Consider the following 14269-nt stretch of genomic DNA (forward strand, 5'->3'; position numbering starts at 1 on the left):
ATGGATCATCAACCACCACGGCCTTGCAGTCAGCATACTCGTGTCCCCGTGAGCCAGGTTACGAGGGGGGTAAAATCGAGAAGAACGAGCACCGGTTAGGGGCGGCAACACAATAGCACGCGAAAGAAAGCTATGGGCACAAGTTAGTACCGATGGAAAGTAAATTCCCACATAAGCCGTAAATATCGATTGATCTCTGGTCATCAACAAGTACGCTAGGATCGTAAGGATAGTTTTTGATGTCACAAGTTTCTTACTTATAATTCAAAATAATAAGTTTACAACTGCCCTGCCCATAATGCCCATGCCCATGAGTTGCTAACACATGCCGAGGACTTGGGTTAAGCCACGGTTGCACATATATTTACTGAAACCCTTGTAGACTTCTACGTGTTTTATGTGGGTTATATTTGCAGGCACAACATACTACTTTTGGATAGTTTTGAAACTTCGGAATGCAGAAAACTCGTGACTTAATTGGGAACGGACTCATGAACCCACGGCGAGAATTAGCCCAAAAATCACCGTACACGGGACCCAACATGTTTCCGAGCACATCACGGTACGCGGGGTCCGAGCCAAGGCTAGCTCCATGTGGCATGGTAATACCACGAACAATGCGCCACGTGTGCGGCAATACGATCAACAATACGTCACACATACTCAATTAAGTGCTCGCTATAAGACATAGTTATTTAGCTACAAAATTGTAAGAGTTTATTAATATATGGCTCTACCCTTCTTCCATTCTTCGGTTGCCATCTACAGATCTACTAGTGGTAGTAGGCTGACGGGTGTGTCTATATCTCAGTTGACTGAGATTTTTTTAAGTCTCAGTCAACTCAGAAAAGTGCAACTGTAGTTCAAAGAAAAGTGCAACTCAGTCCAGTTGCAGATTTCTGGCATAAAAGTGCAATTGCATTGTTTTAACAGAAAAGTACAACTCAAGTACTTTTTTATAAGTGATTTAGAGCATCTCCAGTCGCGTCCCCCAAAACGTCCCCCAAAGGGATTTGGGGCGCGCCGGACAGAAAATGCGTTCCAGCCGCGTCCCTCAAAGCCCTTTTTTGTCCGGCGCGCCCCTATACGGTGTCCGGCGCCCGAGCCCGTCCCCGTCCCACGGGGACGCTCCGGGGACGCCGGACACAACGACAAGCGAGGCGGGAGTGGCGGGGCCGACCCGTCGGCCGGCACAATTAATTTAAACCTAACCGTCGCCTACCTCGCGACGGAAGTTATTGGCGCGCAGCGCAGCAGGTGCGGCTCCCGCAGAGGGCGCAGCGACGCGTCCCGTCGCGCCTAGCTCCGCGTGCCGGCGTTAATGAGCGTCACCGCTCCTCCGCCTCCCTCCGGCCTATAAAAGGGCGCCTCTCATCGTCCCTCTCACACACAAACCCTAGCGCATCTCTCCCAAACCCTAGCCGCCACCATCTCTCAACAAGACTCGACGCTATGTCTGGTAGAGGCGGAGGCCGATCTCGCGGCCGCGGCCGTGGTCGTGCTCGTGGTCGTGGCCGCGGCATAGCTGAACGCTCGCCGTCGCCTCCCACGCCGTCGTCTTCATCGTCGGAGATGGACGTGGAGCCGGACGTCCTGTTCGAGTTCGTCCACGTCCTCAAGGGCGACCCGCGCGGCATCCGCAGGCTGCCGGACTCCTTCGCCGAGTACGTCGGCGGCGTACGCCCGCGCACGATGCATCCGCGGGAGCATTCGTGCTGCTCGCCGGTGGATCGTCAAGGCGATCTACGACGCGCGCGGCAAGATGTACCTCAACATCGGGCCGGGAGAAGTTCGCGCGCCACCACGGCCTCGAAGCCGGCTTCATCCTCGTGTTCTCCTACTTCGGCAACGGTGGACATGAGCGTCAAGGTCTTCGACGAGAGGCGCTGCCTCCGGGACTACCACGTCGGACAGGGACTCCCACGACGACAGAGACCGACGACGAGGACGACCGAATGAGTGTTGTTTCTTCGCAGCGAATACGTGCATGGAGGTTTTCGCTCGTTCGCCTCATCGGTATAACCAACAAGGGCACCATCCTCCCGCTGGATTTTCCAGCTTAGGTGACTCAGGTGTGCCCTCGAGTGTTCTTTCTTAGCAGCGAACACACGAAACCTTCGATGCACGGCCTAGTTAGGTTTAGTTTCTTTGCAATATTTTATATTTGTGTCCACCATGGTTCAAACTATGTATTAGTTTGTGGAAAACCATGTTCCAAACTATGTCTTCGTGTAAACCACGTTCCCAATTATGTATTAGTTTGTGGAAATTGAAATAAAAATGCCGGAAAAATTATTTTAAATGTTTGGGGGCGGCGCTTGGGGGACGCTGGTTGGGGAGCGACGTCCCCCAAACGCGGTACGAACGAAACACGTCCCCCAAACGCTCGATCCGGCGCGGTTTGGGGGACGGTTTGGGGGACGCGACTGGAGATGCTCTTAAACTTAAGAAAATCTCAGTTGACTGAGACATAGCAAAACTCTTACTTTTCTTCGGCAGACTTTGGAACAAACTAGTAGTTGTACACTTGTACGTACGCGCTCTGGCCGCGCGACCTGCCCCTGCCAGCACACGTAATTCCCACGCGCACGTAACCACCGCATTGCCGCCGCCGAGACGATGTTTCCGGAGCAGACAACCACAGGGCCGGCCTCGAACGCGAGCTGGCATGTTCTCGGCTCTCTAGTCGCCAGATCATGGCAAAAGCTGGCTTGAGTGCTTGACTGATACATAGTACAAATCCAGATGCATTTGCGACCATTATTTTTAAACAGATTGACCGGATCAATGTTAGTCACTAAAGCTCATTCCTCATTTCACCCATCACCTCACCTGATGGGTTGGCAAAATGAAACAAATGATGGTCAGACATCGGTGGAGAGGGCAGAATGCCATGCTTTGCTTAGTTCGGAAGGAATTCCCATAAGCCGCGTCACCCATTTGATACTCGGACAGCGGTGCATGCATGATTTAGTGCAAAGACAGTTTCAAGGATCTTTCGCTTTGTTCTAAACTCTAAATTGATAGTATATGTCTACGTGGTGGCAGCAGGCACCTCTAATTATAATCTTATCATATCACATCACCAGGGTCCTCTAAGGTTAGAGTAGAGATTAGAGAGTGACATAGACTATCTCTAGTGCCATTCATATATTATTAGTAGCTAATAATGTTACAAGGGTCTCTAAAGCTTTTTTTTCCTTCTCTTAAAACTCTAACTACAGCGGCGAACTTAACCCTCCTCCCGTCCCACCCCCCACCCTCCCGTCCCGCACCCCAGAAACCCTAGCTCCTCCCGCCGCCGCCGCCGGCGGCGCCGCCGGGCAAAGGCGTGGCGTGGCGGCGGCGGTGGGCTTCCCTCATGGCGCGGCGGGGATGGCGGCTGGGTCCTCCCCTCGATGCGGCCGGCGGCGGCTTCCTCGCCTCCCGACGGGGCACGGCGGCGGGTGGACTTCCGGCCTCCCGTGTGATGGCGGGGCGGCGGCGGTCGGAGGATGGAGGGGCGACGGTGGCCTCCGTGCCGCGGCCTCCCCCGCTCCCGGCGGCGGCACACCGGTGGCGGCTGGTGGTGGGATGGAGCGCCATCCCCTCCGCTTCTCGCCGGTGCGAGGGGGTGACCTTGGGACTCTCCCGCGGTACGAGGACGCCCGGGGCAGCAGCCTCGGGTTCGACGGTGGAGGCGGCCTTCTTCTTCGTCGGAGGTGGTCGGCCGGCCGGTGTCCCGTGTGGGTGATCATGGGATCTCGCACGTGTCTCCGGCGATGGTGATCTAGTCCGGGGTGTCATGGCGGCCGGTGAAAACCGAGCCTTGACCTCGGTCTTGGCGGATGATGGCGGCGTCTGGTCGACGTCGTTACCTTGTCGAAGGCGTCATCTTTGCCCGTCTTGGCACTACACTCGGCGAGTTGGGGATGCGCGGCTGCCGGTGAAAACCGTGTTCCGACCTCGGTTGGCGGACGATGGCGACGTGTCGCGCCGCTACCTTCTTGAAGGCATCGTCGATGCAGTCTGCGGTTTTCTCACTCGTGCTGCTCCGGGGGAAACCCTAGGTCCGGGTCTCCCGGATCGGACGATGGCGGCGCGCCCTGCGTCGTTCTACCGCTTGGGGCATCGTTTTTGGAGCAGCTGCTGGATGTTGGCGGTTTTCGGTGGAGTGGTGTTCATCTACCACTTTGTTGGCGTTGAGTCTCGGTGGCATGGTGTCAGCAGGGTACGGACGACAGATGCGGGATGATGTATACGTGCAGGAGGGTGGAGCCGTCTGGCGTCATGGTGGCATCGACGGCAGGTCTTGCAAGGTTAATGCGATGATCTCTCTTGAAGATGGAGTCGAGGAAGACGGCGGGAGCAACTCCTGTGGCGTGTGTGTTGACGTGCGCTGAGAGTCTGCTTGACTGGATGTGTTTCTCACCTGCTATTGGGCGGTTTGGGAAGGCATTTAGTTTTGGATGATGTGAGTTTGTGTATTGACCCCTCTTCATCCCACTGTAGTTATAGTAAGGTTGCTTCGAATTTGATCTTTTGTATTGTTTCTTGTAAGGTTTGTGAATAATCTAATAAAAAGCCGTGTGCATCCTTTGGATGCAGAAGCTGGGGCGATATTTCCCCCATTTCGAAAAGAAAAAAATTCCTTTCATAATTCTTGTCACTAAATTAGATGTATCTATGTATAATATATGTACAGATGCATCTAAATCATGTGCTTCATGGCGACAAGTCGTAAAGCATGGATAGGTGGAAATGCGCAAGGCTGGATTCGGCATCGCTCGATCAAACAAAGGGGGCCCTCATCATCAAGAATCTGATCTTGCTCTGAATCATCTACCAAGGGTTCGCTGTCAATGCAATTTGAGTTGTCCAACTCCGGTGCCTCTAAGCGACAAATATCTCCAATTTATTTTGATGAATATACTAGTATTATGATAACATATCTAGTTATTACAAATATCTCTTGACTTATTTAATATTTATGCACGGCGACAGGCGACCAGTCGTGTTTTGACGGTGGGTACCAGACGGGCAGCGAGAGACGCGGCTCCAGGCGCTGTGCCACCGCGCCGTTTGCTAGCTCCTCACCACACGAAACAGTAGAAATAACGGTCGGTCATCCCTACGAAGAATATAAATAAATAAATTCTCAGCGGCGAAACCTACAAGAGGACGAAACTTGACACGGTCTGGGTCGGGTGTACTGACCATCGATTATTTTAGTCCTTTCACATTCGTTTCAGTTAACAAATCGTGGCTGATTACGCCCTTTTAATAAAGCAATCACGCAGAGGCAGAGAGAACAAATCATTCTTGCTCTCTTGTTCCCATATTGCCCATGGGTCTCCAAACCACGCGTCCCCATGGTGTGGTTAAGCCAACACAACATACTTTCTCTTGATTAAGAGGTGCATTTTTCGTTCGAAGGAGTTTTGGAGGTTTGTACTTTTGTGTGAAATTTCGTAAAGCAAAATTGTTTGAATTCTAACATCATGAAAATATTCTTTTGTCTCCGTGACAACTTTCACAGGCACCCACATTTCCATGCAACCTGCGTTTTTCTTAAGGGTACTACCAAACAAGCACAACTACGATATTCATGCGTTTCAAGTAAATGGAGTTTATCATAGGCCAACGAACAATTTCACATTTAGGATTTAAATGGGTGATGATTTTACAACATTTTGTAATATTAATTCATATCATTACTTGGACACCTTTTTTTTGCAATATTTACCATTGGTTCAATCACGACATCTCACCATTAAACAATCTAACATAATTATAAGTGGAGAACCAACCATTGGTTTGACCTACCTGGCCATGGGAAGCCCGGCCCGGCCCGAAATTCCTGGGCTTGGGCCAGCCCGAGCATGCCTGTGGGCTGGGCCTTGGCTGAAGATTTATGCCTGATGGTTGCGCCGGGCCGGGCCTGGGCTTGCGAAATGTGCTAAATAAGGAAGAGGCCCGGCCCGAGGCCTGATGGGTATTTGGTGTCATGGGCCGGGCTTGGGCCAAAATTCTAGGCCCGACGGTCGGGCCGAGCCTGGGCCTGGGTTTTTTTGCGTCGGGCTTTGTTAGGCCTGGCCTGAACTATGCCTAGGTATAGTTTGACCTAAATTCTAAATTTGACAATGTATGTGTCTCACTATAAACTGATGTTATTTTCTTAAAACACACAATTCTTATCGATAGTGAATCATATGCGAAAACTTTAATGATGTTGAAATTCTTATTTCGGTGGGTGATGTATAAATTGCGAGCATGTATGTTTGCATGTTGGTGTTCAATAACGGAAATGTTCCCACTTTTAACAGAAAACTTCTTTGGTTCCCCGATGCTACCATTATTTTTCAATTTTGAAATCATATTTAGCTGTTTAAAATATAAAATCTAGATGGGGCCAATGAGTATGCTACAAGAATGCAAAATTGCAACGCTAAATTCCTTAAATTCTAGGCTACACAAAAATGATAAAATCCGACAATTTTTTAAAGCAAGCATTGTTCACTATACCGAGCCATAATGTAAATTAAGATTTTGCACTTTGCAGGATACATCATTGAGTATATTATTTTTATTTTAAGTTTTCTAAAATAGAGGGATCACTGAAATTCAGAAGCCAGAATGTCTACAAAATTATAAGGGTAACAACCGTCAATGAAACGAGGGGACAATGTTAACCAAGGGGCAAGATGGTAACTTCTCGACAACTGTAAACACCACTCTATCTGTTGGGCAGTTTGGGAAGAACACAACACACACACAGACACCAGTGACACCGAGCCCCCAACATCCGCGCGGCCCTAGGTCTCTGTCGCAAAAGCCAAATCTCCATCTTTTCTTCCATCCAATCCATCTCGCCGCGAGAGGAAATCAAAATCCCGAGCGAACAATCAATCCCGTTTCTCTTTGCTTTGCATCCCCCGTCCTCCTCCTCTTCCACCTGAAGCTTTTCTTTTCTCCTTTCCTTGTTCTTATCTTCGTCTCCGGTGGCGATCTTTGCTGGGCGGAGGGAGAGCTGCTCGGCCATGGCATTGCCCGCCCGCCTCGTCCGCGTCGCGCTGCTGCTGCTCGTCGCGCTCTCGTTCTGCGCCGGGACGCATCACGCTCCCCGCGAGTTCCACAAGGCGCTCGGCTCGGGTTCAGGTTCTTGCCCATCTCTCTGTTTCTTTTTTCTGTTGCCTGATTTGATGAAGAAATGACTGGTTGTCTTGATTTATGTTGGATTAATGGTGGTTTTGTGTGTCGCTTACGCCAGTTCTGTAAAATATCTGAACATTCATGGTTCGTAAATATCTGAACTTTTTTTTTCCAAAGAATTCGGACCGTCGATGTGGAAATACTCCCCCAATTTTTCTGGTGTTCTGTGGTCCTCAGGTTATTTTCCGAGAACCTTGGTCCTCAGGTTATTGAGCATCTGTTTCTTGCCCTCCTCTTTTATTTTCTGCAGTTTTATCTGAAAACGAAGAGTACAACCGTTCAGTTTTTTTCTTCTGGATTTAGAGTGATATTCTCGACGAATCTGTGTCTCTTTGTATAGAACAGGAAAAAACACTCGATATTATGATGTCATGCCCTTTGCCTATTTGCAGTATGATTTTTTTCAAGATGATATTGGCATCTTGGCTGCCTCACGAATTTCGGTTCTTATGACAGCACACCAACTATTTCACCCCTCGTTTTAGCGATACACTTTTTCCAGGTTCCTGTACTTGGCTCTCAGCATTGCCTTCTCAGATTCTTTCTGTACCCCTGAATGGATTTCTCATTTCTGGTCCAGTCTTCGGTCCCTTTCAATGTGGGATTTCCCCTCTCTTAATTTATCCACAAGTGGTTTTCAGTAGGTTTCCTTTTTGCTCCATTAGGCATCCGAGTGCGCTGTAATTTTCATGGAGTTACTTTCATGATTTCCTGTTTTATTCTCCATTTCCTGTTAAGGGGCTTAGTTCACCATAATTTTACTGCTCTGAGTTATCAGTGTCAAGTTTGTTTGGTCATTTTGAAGATTTACAACAGCAACACAAATTTGGGTTCAGGTTATAAATTAATATGTGCGTGTCAACAAGGTGTCAATTATCATATCTGCGTGACCATGTGTCTCAAAATTGATTTACAGTTTCGATTTATGAGTGTCAAATTTTTTGGTAATTCTGAAAATTACCACATTTTTTTGTTCAAGTTATAAATTAGCATGTGCATGTCAACAAGGTGGATAATATCCGTGTCTTTATATTTGATTGTATATGGGTTACTTATAACTTTCCTGATCGTGACAAGAAGTTCTAATTGAAAAAATGCAGATAAGTTTGGCTTGGTGGCGAGAAGATCAATTGCTGAAGCTCCTGCTGACATAAATGTCACCACCAATAGCTCCTTCATCCTGGCGGAACATCGGACATTTCGGAAGGACCCCTTGAATTCCTTCGATAGATATACAGGCGGTTGGAATATCAGTGAAGTGCACTATTGGGCTGTAAGACTGTTTGAAAACTTATCTTGCATCTCTGCTGTCTGATTATCTCCGTTGCTTGGATGGTAACATGTTATTGTCCCTGATTCTTTTGTTTCAGTCAGTCGGATACACGGCGTACCCATTGTTCGTCGTTGCCTTGCTGTGGTTTGTGCTATTCTTTCTTCTTATGATTGGGATTACCTGCCATCATTGCTGCTGTCCACACCACAGTTACAGTTACTCGAAAGTAGCATATGCCCTTTCACTGATACTCCTGATATTATTCACCTGTGCTGCAATGTAAGTACTCACATTTGAAGCTTGGTCGTTCCTTATTTGTTAGTTCTTTGCATTGGAATATTTTGAGTTGCGCTTGCTAAACTAGTTCCATCAATGCTGCCAGTGCTGGAAGTGTTGTGTTGTATGATGGCCAGGGCAAATTCAATTCTAGCACGACGACCACCTTGGATTTCGTCGTCAGTCAGGCGAATTTTACTGTCGAAAACCTTAATAACCTTTCAGATAGTCTATCTGCTGCAAAAAAGGTTGACATAGGACAGTTCTTACTTCCTCCAAACACGCTGGGTCAGATCAATGAAATTCAAGGAAAATTGAACTCATCAGCTACTGATCTTGCTACTAGAACATCTGATAATTCTGAGAAGATCCGAAAATTGCTAAATCGCGTGTAAGTATCATTTCCCTTACCATCACAATTTCCTTCGAATGATGCAGTTTGACAGGGAATAGTTATTATGCATATGTTTGACAAACTTTATTTCAGGCGGATAGCTTTGATTGTCATTTCAGCAGTAATGCTTTTTCTGGCATTTGTTGGCTTCTGTAAGTGCTTATCATTTTCTTACATTGGTTAAACATGAATGTAACAATATGCGTTTCTGGGCAAAACCAAGTTAATTCTAACATGGTGATTGTTTGATTTTACAGTGGCATCCATCTTTGGCCTGAAATTTCTTGTCAACATGTGAGTTTATACCTTTTTATGCTAACATGCTTGACTAAACCTTTTCTCTGATAATTTAACAATCTGTGGGTATTGCTCATTTCCCCAAATTTTATGCAGTCTGGTGGTTTTTGGATGGATAATGGTAACTGGGACATTTATCCTGTGTGGTGTATTCCTTCTTCTTCATAAGTATGTACTCCACCTTTCTGCAATCATCGCACTCATCATAAGTTCTCTACTGCTAATATGTACACATAGCGGTTTTTTGAGGTGGTTCTTTAAATGCATCTGTGAGCTGCATCCATGTCCAACTAATATTCTTAATCGAATTCTAGATGACCAGCTTATATAACTATATTGTGAAGTTGAGTGTCTCTCAAAGATTAGTGCACACGATGTAGTGCCTGCATCGAGCCATAAAAATAAATCACATTCACGCCTTTGAGTCTCGCTGCATTGCGAATGTATATCCATTGGCACCCTGGATTTAGGTCATGGTTACATCCTCGCTGTGCTCTAGGAATATTCCTTGTTATTTTTTGGTTAATTTGACTCTGAAACCCCAGCCACCGAATACTTCCTTTGTTTGTACTCTATCGATCATTTTACTGCTGTATCTTGTTCCTTCCTGTCCATGCGTTCAGTTATCACCATTGCCAAGTACAGATCGTTATTGCCTCTCGTCTGTAGTCATTATTTCAGTCTTTTAGTATGACTTAAATGTAATGAGGGGCTTAGTTCTAATAGAAAATTGCAGCCATTACGTGATAGTAGTAATAGTGACTTTTAGTTACTTCACTATGTCATACTCTATTGTTTTTTTTACTATGTTATACAGTGTTCTGCTTGAAAGGTACATGTGAGTTATGTACAATACCTTATCTTCGACATTTTTAGACTGCAAAATACTGTCTCTAGTGACATCTCTGGCATGGAAACATATTATTCCTCTCTGTTGCAAAACTTGTCCCAGATTACATATTAGAGTGTGGTAAAAGCTGGGAAGAAATGGGGATTTTGGAGCTGATCCATATGTTTGGTACAATTTTTTTGTGTTCTCTTTACTGTTTACGAGTTACTACTGCATGGAATGTATGCCTTGATCCAGTCACTTGTACTCCAGTCCCTATCTTCCAACAGCATCTCTGATGATGAATGAGTTCACTCATGATATCAACATCTCATAATGCATTTTTGCCATAACAGCGTTGTTGGTGACACTTGTGTTTCCATGGACGAGTGGGTTGCTCATCCAACAGAACACACAGCTCTGGATGACATTATCCCCTGTGTCGACCCGACTACCGCGAATGAGACCCTGACAAGAACCAGGGAAGTCACATCCCAGCTAGTTAATCTGGTGAACCAGGTGCTCACCAACGTGTCAAACAGAAACTTCCCTGCAGCGGCAGCACCTTTCTACTACAACCAGTCGGGGCCTCTGATTCCTCTACTCTGCAACCCCTTCATGGCTGATCTGAGCAACCGCACCTGCACCCGTGGAGAGGTTACCTTGGACAACGCAACCCAGGTAAATCTACGGTTCAAGGTTGCATTGGTTGGCTACGATTTTGTTTTCATGGCATTTTGGTAAACTCTGAAAAATATTGGTTCGTCTGCCCGCACCAAATGCAGGTCTTCAGGAGCTTCGAATGCCAGACCAGGACCGTCTCGGGAACCGAGATCTGCACCACGGTGGGACGTCTCACACCGAGGATCTTCGGGCAGATGGCGGCCGGCGTGAACGTGAGCCTGGGGCTGTACCAGTATGGCCCATTCTTGGTCCAGCTGCAGGACTGCACCTTCGTGCGTGACACCTTCACCAACATCAGCCAGAACTACTGCCCGGGGCTGGAGATGCACAGCAAGTGGGTGTACATCGGGCTGGCGCTGGTCTCCACGGCGGTGATGCTGTCCCTGATATTCTGGGTGATCTACGCGAGGGAGCGGCGCCACAGGGTGTACAACAAGCAGCACAAGCACGACCCGATGGGCGGGAACGCCTGATCCACGACGACCGTTTGGTTGGTTGGTTCGTTCGCCATGGTCGACGTCATGAGTGTAGAGAGTAGCTAGGACGGTGTGCGTGGACTTGACTGTCGCCTGTTGATTGATTCTTTTTCGGGTTTGTGAATCTGATGCGTGCTAGTATTTGTTTGTGTTCCTGCCTCGTTGATGTACAGTTGTGGTTTAGAAGGAAGGATTTGCCTGTTGATTGTCTTGCTTCTTTTTTCATTTCATCTCATTTTTATCCTGGCAGTGTGTCAATTGTTCATACACTATGATATGACCCATTCAGGTTTCTGTTGATGTGCTTTGTTTGTTTTGATAAGAAGGAACCTGTGGATGTGTCTCGTGAGTAGTCGGCCCATTCATGTACAAGAAATGTGAGGCAACGGAAAACTGTTTTCGATGTAGTTTGGATTGTTTTGTAACATCTAAGAAAATGGGGGGAAAATGGGAGGCACTGAAGTAAGGACGAATTAGGTTGTTTTCGCGTAGATGTTGTAACAAATGGCTTCGTTCCCGTATGCAAATGCAGAGGAAGGTGCTGTGTGCGTGTGATTCTAACCGGAAAAAAAAGCTTCTGTACAGAGGTTTGATATGCTGGGCCTAATTTTATTTGTAACATCGAATTAAAATAATTATGAGGTAATGAAAATGTGTTTGAATTAGTTCTGGATCCTGTACCATTTGAAATATTTTGCCTGTATCCCCTTTGCAGTTGACAGAGAACATGTCATGTGTCTATTCCTGTACCGAAAATAATCTCGTGTGTAGAGGTCAATTGGAAATGTTGCCATACTAGGTATTTCCTGATGGGACTTGAATTGAAACTTCTGATGCCATGTGAGGGGGACGTGGTGGGTTTCTGTTGCTGTACTCTATGTGTTTGAGGGAAAGGAACTTGTGGATACGTCTCGTGAGTAGTCGGCCCATGCATCTAAAAAAATGTGAGGCTGCGGGGAAAATGATTCGATGTAATTTGGTTTGTTTTGGAACATCTAAAAAAATGGAGGGAAATGTGAGCTACTGAATTAAGGATGAATTAGTTGTTTTTGCGTAGAAGGCGCAACCAATGATTTCGATCCCGTATGCAAGTGTGGAATGGAGATGTTTTGTGCATATACTTTTAACCGGGGAAATTTAGTTCTGTATAGAGGTTTCATGTGCTGGACCTAGTTTTATTTTGTAACATCAAATTAAAATAATTCTGAGGTAATGAAAATGGGTTTGAATTATATTTGGATCATGTACCATTTGCTATATTTTCCTTGTATCCCTTTTGTAGTAGACAGAGAACATGGCATGTGTATATTCTTGTAACCGAAAGATAGCTCGTTTGTAGAGGTCAATGGAAAAAATGTTTTTGCTACCTGGAGTTTCTTGAGGTGGCTAGACTTGAAACTTGTGATGTCATGTGAGGGTGTTGGGGTAAGTTTCTGTTGCACTACTTTATTTGTTTTATAAGAAAGAAATTGTTGGGAAAAATATATATTGTGAGTGACTTTATAGTTTTGCAGGAAGTGACGTGAAGAATTCTAATAAGCTGCCGTGAGCATGTTTTGTACTGACTTCGTCGTAATTTTTTTTTCTGTTGTGCAGAGTCCGTGTCGGGCGTGCACCGCCAGATAGAACTCATTGTGCGCACCGGCAAAGCACATTAGAAAAATCAGTCGGCGTTATGCAGAGAAGCTGGACGACAAGGTCATCGACCCCTGTTTGGGTACAACTTTTGACTCGGGGCATACGATTCTATGGAAAGAGCCTGTTAAATTCAGAAAACATGAAATGCATGCAAGAAATCGTATGTGGCTGCTCGGTGAGGATGTTGTTTGAACATTTTTGAGATGCGTTTTGTTTGTGGTGGTGTATAGATCATTAATGCATGGATTGCTTGTGTCCTGTTCTGCGGGGGAAGCCAACATGTGAAAATACGAGGTCTTGTCATTGTGAATGCCCTGCGATGATCCGGTTGTTGAGATGTGCAGACAATGGCTGTACATTACGGAGCACCAGGTGAATCACAATCATGTGCTGGGCACATAGATATGTTCACTAAAGACTTGGTGAAACAGCTGAGAGATAACAACATTAACATTGGGAAGGTGTAGAGCATTATTGGAAGATTTTTTTTTTTGGCAGTGTTGATAACCTCCCCTTCACGAAGTGCTCTCTTAGGAATTTGTGTGGACAGGTTAGCCGAGAAGATGACGATGTAAGAAAAACAATTGAAGTTTTCGACCAGATTGGTGCCAAGGACCCAGATTTCGTGTTCAGAGTCCAGGCTAATTCAGATACGAAGGATCAAGAACCTCATGTCGACAACAAGAGCAGGCAGGCTGCAGTACAAATATTTTGGTGATGTAATAACCTTTGGCACGACATACAAGAATAACTAGTATGACATGCCATTCGGTCTATTCGTTGGGGTTAATAACCACTTTCGGAGCATAATTTTAGCTGGCGTCATGGTGCGGGATGAGCAAATAGATAGCTTCGAGAGGGTGTTTACAGCCGTATGATGGGAGGTGTTCCTCCGCAAACCATATTTACATGTGATTTAACTTTGTTTCCGCATTTCAAAATATTATGTCTGATTTTTCGTTGTACAACTATCCGGACGTGCGAACATACATGTGTGTACAGACCAGTGTGGAGCATTGGTTTTCCGTTGTATAACTGTCCACGTAAGTCCATGAAGGTCCAGTTCGTCAGCCAAACAGCCTGGACCGAGTGTCAGGCAATGGCCGGATGGGCTTTAAATGATTCGATGCGTGGGCCATGTCACTGTTCAGTAATCGTTATACGATGCAGAATACTTCATTCTATACTGTCTGACACACGGAAATTCAATT

The 14269-nt window shown here is 46.3% G+C and overlaps 1 protein-coding gene across 1 annotated transcript; it reads left to right on the forward strand.

Annotated features, from left to right (window-relative positions):
* The first annotated feature begins 6766 nt into the window (after positions 1–6766).
* Positions 6767–11637, forward strand: LOC124693397. Its single transcript, XM_047226874.1, has 9 exons — positions 6767–7137; positions 8292–8464; positions 8562–8743; positions 8847–9131; positions 9228–9286; positions 9392–9428; positions 9528–9599; positions 10617–10941; positions 11046–11637. Exons 1-9 carry the CDS (start codon positions 7020–7022, stop codon positions 11415–11417), a joined length of 1623 nt encoding a protein of 540 aa, XP_047082830.1. The 5' UTR covers positions 6767–7019; the 3' UTR covers positions 11418–11637.
* Positions 11638–14269: the final 2632 nt, after the last annotated feature.

The sequence above is a fragment of the Lolium rigidum genome, chromosome 2 (assembly GCF_022539505.1).
Source record: "Lolium rigidum isolate FL_2022 chromosome 2, APGP_CSIRO_Lrig_0.1, whole genome shotgun sequence".
Classification (NCBI taxonomy): Eukaryota; Viridiplantae; Streptophyta; class Magnoliopsida; order Poales; family Poaceae; genus Lolium; species Lolium rigidum.

What these genes read in the sequence shown, in the direction of transcription:
- LOC124693397 (XM_047226874.1), top strand. Translation starts at nt 7,020, where the DNA reads ATGGCATTGCCCGCCCGCCTCGTCCGCGTCGCGCTGCTGCTGCTCGTC. An exon ending in CTGAAATTTCTTGTCAACAT is followed by an intron (nt 9,429 to 9,527) that starts GTGAGTTTATAC and finishes AATTTTATGCAG; the next exon opens with TCTGGTGGTTTTTGGATGGA. An exon ending in GTATTCCTTCTTCTTCATAA is followed by an intron (nt 9,600 to 10,616) that starts GTATGTACTCCA and finishes TTGCCATAACAG; the next exon opens with CGTTGTTGGTGACACTTGTG.